Source organism: Pteropus vampyrus, unplaced genomic scaffold, assembly GCF_000151845.1.
Source record: "Pteropus vampyrus isolate Shadow unplaced genomic scaffold, Pvam_2.0 Scaffold131, whole genome shotgun sequence".
Classification (NCBI taxonomy): domain Eukaryota; kingdom Metazoa; phylum Chordata; class Mammalia; order Chiroptera; family Pteropodidae; genus Pteropus; species Pteropus vampyrus.
Window position 1 is genome coordinate 1,738,012 of NW_011888912.1, and position 3,235 is coordinate 1,741,246.

At 67.8% G+C, this 3,235-nt stretch overlaps 1 protein-coding gene across 1 annotated transcript in view; it reads right to left on the reverse strand.

Moving 5' to 3' along the window:
• KIF21B (kinesin family member 21B) overlaps positions 1-3,235 on the reverse strand; it is a 37,429-nt gene that overhangs the window by 8,751 nt on the left and 25,443 nt on the right. The window contains exon 31 of the mRNA XM_023534767.1: positions 2,128-2,139. Coding sequence (XP_023390535.1) covers positions 2,128-2,139 — 12 coding nt within the window. The remainder of the gene's footprint in view (positions 1-2,127; positions 2,140-3,235) is intronic.

The following is a 3,235-nucleotide window of genomic DNA, read 5'->3' on the forward strand; positions in this document are numbered from 1 at the left end:
CCTTCAGAGCCCTTGTTAGGGACCCGGTCTGGGCCTGGCCGTTGCCAGATTTGGGGAGTGGTGTCGAGGGGGCACTGCTCGTGGCCCCGGCATCCCGTGGCCTGGCCTGCAGTGCCTCACGGTGTTTGGGGGGCACAGAAAAGGAAGTATGACGATGTGCCCCAGAACTAGGGTGAGCTGCAGGCAGGCCCCGACGGGGAATCCCCAACCTGAACCCCAGAGGAGGCCCTGGGCCCAGGCCACCGGACACCAGCCCCGCGCTGTGCTCAAATCACCATCTTGTGCTTCCGCCGTCCGGATCTGTGCGCGGGGCGCCAGGGGCCTGCCCCCAGCCGTGCACCCCGGAGTCCCCGAGGGAGTGGCAGAGACACCAGAACCAGGGCTCCCGGGGGACTTCAAGTGTAGAGTCAGTGATACTTGCCAGGACATCAGAGCCAGCTGGCCGTGAGGTAGCTGACCCGTCAACAGCAGGAGACAGGCCTGGCGCCGAGCACCTCTCGCGGGCTGCACGTTACACCCCGAGCAAGGACAGGCCGGCAGCTACAGTCCGGTGCCCGCGGGAGCACAGTCTGTGTCTGCAGGGTGCGAACGCCATGCAGACAGCTTTCTCACAGGTGATGCTTTCCGTCCCGGCAGGCAGAGGGACGGGCAGGGAGGGGACTCGGGGGAGCTGCCTGGTGCCCGGACCGGCCGGAGGAGAAGGGGTGTCCAGTCTGGAAGGCAGACTGCCCCGCACATCCGCTCACCCCAACCTCGCCGCTGTGCCCAGCGGGGCCTCGCCCAGCACGAGCGCTTTCTCAGCCTGGGGCAGCTCGGAGCAGGGTGGGGACAGGTGGGGACAGGCTGGGCTCAGGCCCCAGCAGGTGCTTTTCCCTTTCACAGCTAAAATGGCATCCTCCACCCTGTGCTCCAGACACGTCCCACACTGGGCCAAACAGGGGACGCCCCAAGACGGAAACAGAGCCACTTTCAGAAGGTCTCAAGGGCTCGTGTCCTCTGAACGGAGCTGGGCTCCCGGCCGCACGCCGAGACCAGGAAGCACCGAACCAGGTAAACACTGGCAGGACACTGGCCGAGTGCGGACAGGGCTCAGGACAGGGTCCTCCCGCGGCCGGGCCCACGGCGGCTCAGGCCACGCATTTAACAGCCCGCAGGGCCCGAGGCTGCAGCCCGAGGACAGAGGATCTCAGCAGTCCGCTCGCTGGCATCGGAGGCTCGGACAGTCTCCTGGGTGACCGGGAAGGGTGACCGCAGGGCCGGTCCTCGCCGTCCGCCTGTGTCCCGGCAGGCGCGGTCCTCCGGGCTGCTCCCCACGCGGAGCCCCGGGCGGCAGGGGTAAGACCCTCACGAGCAGACCCCGTGGTGCCACCCCATGCGGGGCGCCAGGCCAGGCCGCCGGACGGCGGAGGAAGGCACTGAAGCGTCCGGCGGCCGATGTCGGGGTGTACCAGGGTGGCCCCTGGGGGCAGGTGGCGCGGCCCAGCCGCAGGGCCAGGCCGAGTGGGGGTCGGGCCCGAGGGCCGGTGGGGCAGGTCCCTGTGGGACTCCTGGTCCCCAAGAGCTGAGGGACAGAGCACGGGGAAGAAACTTCAAGTCAACGTCCAGGAGGCAACAGCAAAACATAAAAATAAATTAAGTAACTGAAGTGCGTCTGGCCACCCCCAGGGAGTCTTTCTAGCAGCCTCATCGGAAGGGACCCCCAGCATCGTTGGGGTCACCTGGGAACAGCTGCTGGTGGCCAAGGGTGAGAGGTCAGCTGCAGGCCTGGCTGCCTACACCTGGTTTCCACGGTTACCTGAGGGCTACCTTCTGGGGCTCAGCGAGGCCCCGCTGTGCCCAGCGGGGCCTCGCCCAGCACGAGCTCTTTCTCAGCCTGGGGCAGCTCGGAGCAGGGTGGGGACAGGTGGGGACAGGCTGGGCTCAGGCCCCAGCAGGTGCTTTTCCCTTTCACAGCTAAAATGGCATCCTCCACCCTGTGCTCCAGACACGTCCCACACTGGGCCAAACCGGGGACGCCCCAAGACGGAAACAGAGCCACTTTCAGAAGGTCTCAAGGGCTCGTGTCCTCTGAGCAGAGCTGGGCTCCCGGCCGCACGCCGAGACCAGGAAGCACCGAACCAGGTAAACACCGGCAGGACACTGGCCGAGTGCGGACAGGGCTCAGGACAGGGTCCTCCCGCGGCCGGGCCCACGGCGGCTCAGGCGACGCATTTAACAGCCCGCAGGGCCCGAGGCTGCAGCCCGAGGACGGAGGATCTCAGCAGTCCGCTCGCCGGCATCGGAGGCTCGGACAGTCTCCTGGGTGACCGGGAAGGGTGACCGCAGGGCCGGTCCTCGCCGTCCGCCTGTGTCCCGGCAGGCGCGGTCCTCCGGGCTGCTCCCCACGCGGAGCCCCGGGCGGCAGGGGTAAGACCCTCATGAGCAGACCCCGTGGTGCCACCCCATGCGGGGCGCCAGGCCAGGCCGCCGGACGGCGGAGGAAGGCACTGAAGCGTCCGGCGGCCGATGTCGGGGTGTACCAGGGTGGCCCCTGGGGGCAGGTGGCGCGGCCCAGCCGCAGGGCCAGGCCGAGTGGGGGTCGGGCCCGAGGGCCGGTGGGGCAGGTCCCTGTGGGACTCCTGGTCCCCAAGAGCTGAGGGACAGAGCACGGGGAAGAAACTTCAAGTCAACGTCCAGGAGGCAACAGCAAAAAATAAAAATAAATTAAGTAACTGAAGTGCGTCTGGCCACCCCCAGGGAGTCTTTCTAGCAGCCTCATCGGAAGGGACCCCCAGCATCGTTGGGGTCACCTGGGAACAGCTGCTGGTGGCCAAGGGTGAGAGGTCAGCTGCAGGCCTGGCTGCCTAACCTGGTTTCCACGGTTACCTGAGGGCTACCTTCTGGGGCTCAGAGGCAGGTGCAGTGGTCCAGAAGCTGGGCTGGGGGACGTGGGGACTGGACGGTCTCGCCCCCCTGCAGGGCCCACGCCAGGGTCAAGGGCCCGAGGAGGGGCACGGCCAGGGGCAGCGGGAGAAACAAGAGGGGGGACCCTGCTGTCACAGCTTGAATCCCTCGCCTCCTGCTCTGCGTCCTGCTCTGCGTCCTGCGTCCCAGGGAGAGCCTGGGGGACAGCCAGGGGCCTGGCCCGTCAGCCGTCAGGGAGGGGAGGGGAAGCAGGGAGGGCCACGCCCATCGGCCACACCCTCTGTCCCCAGGGCAGCTGGCCCTGTCCGTGCTGTCCGAGCTGCTGGGGCCG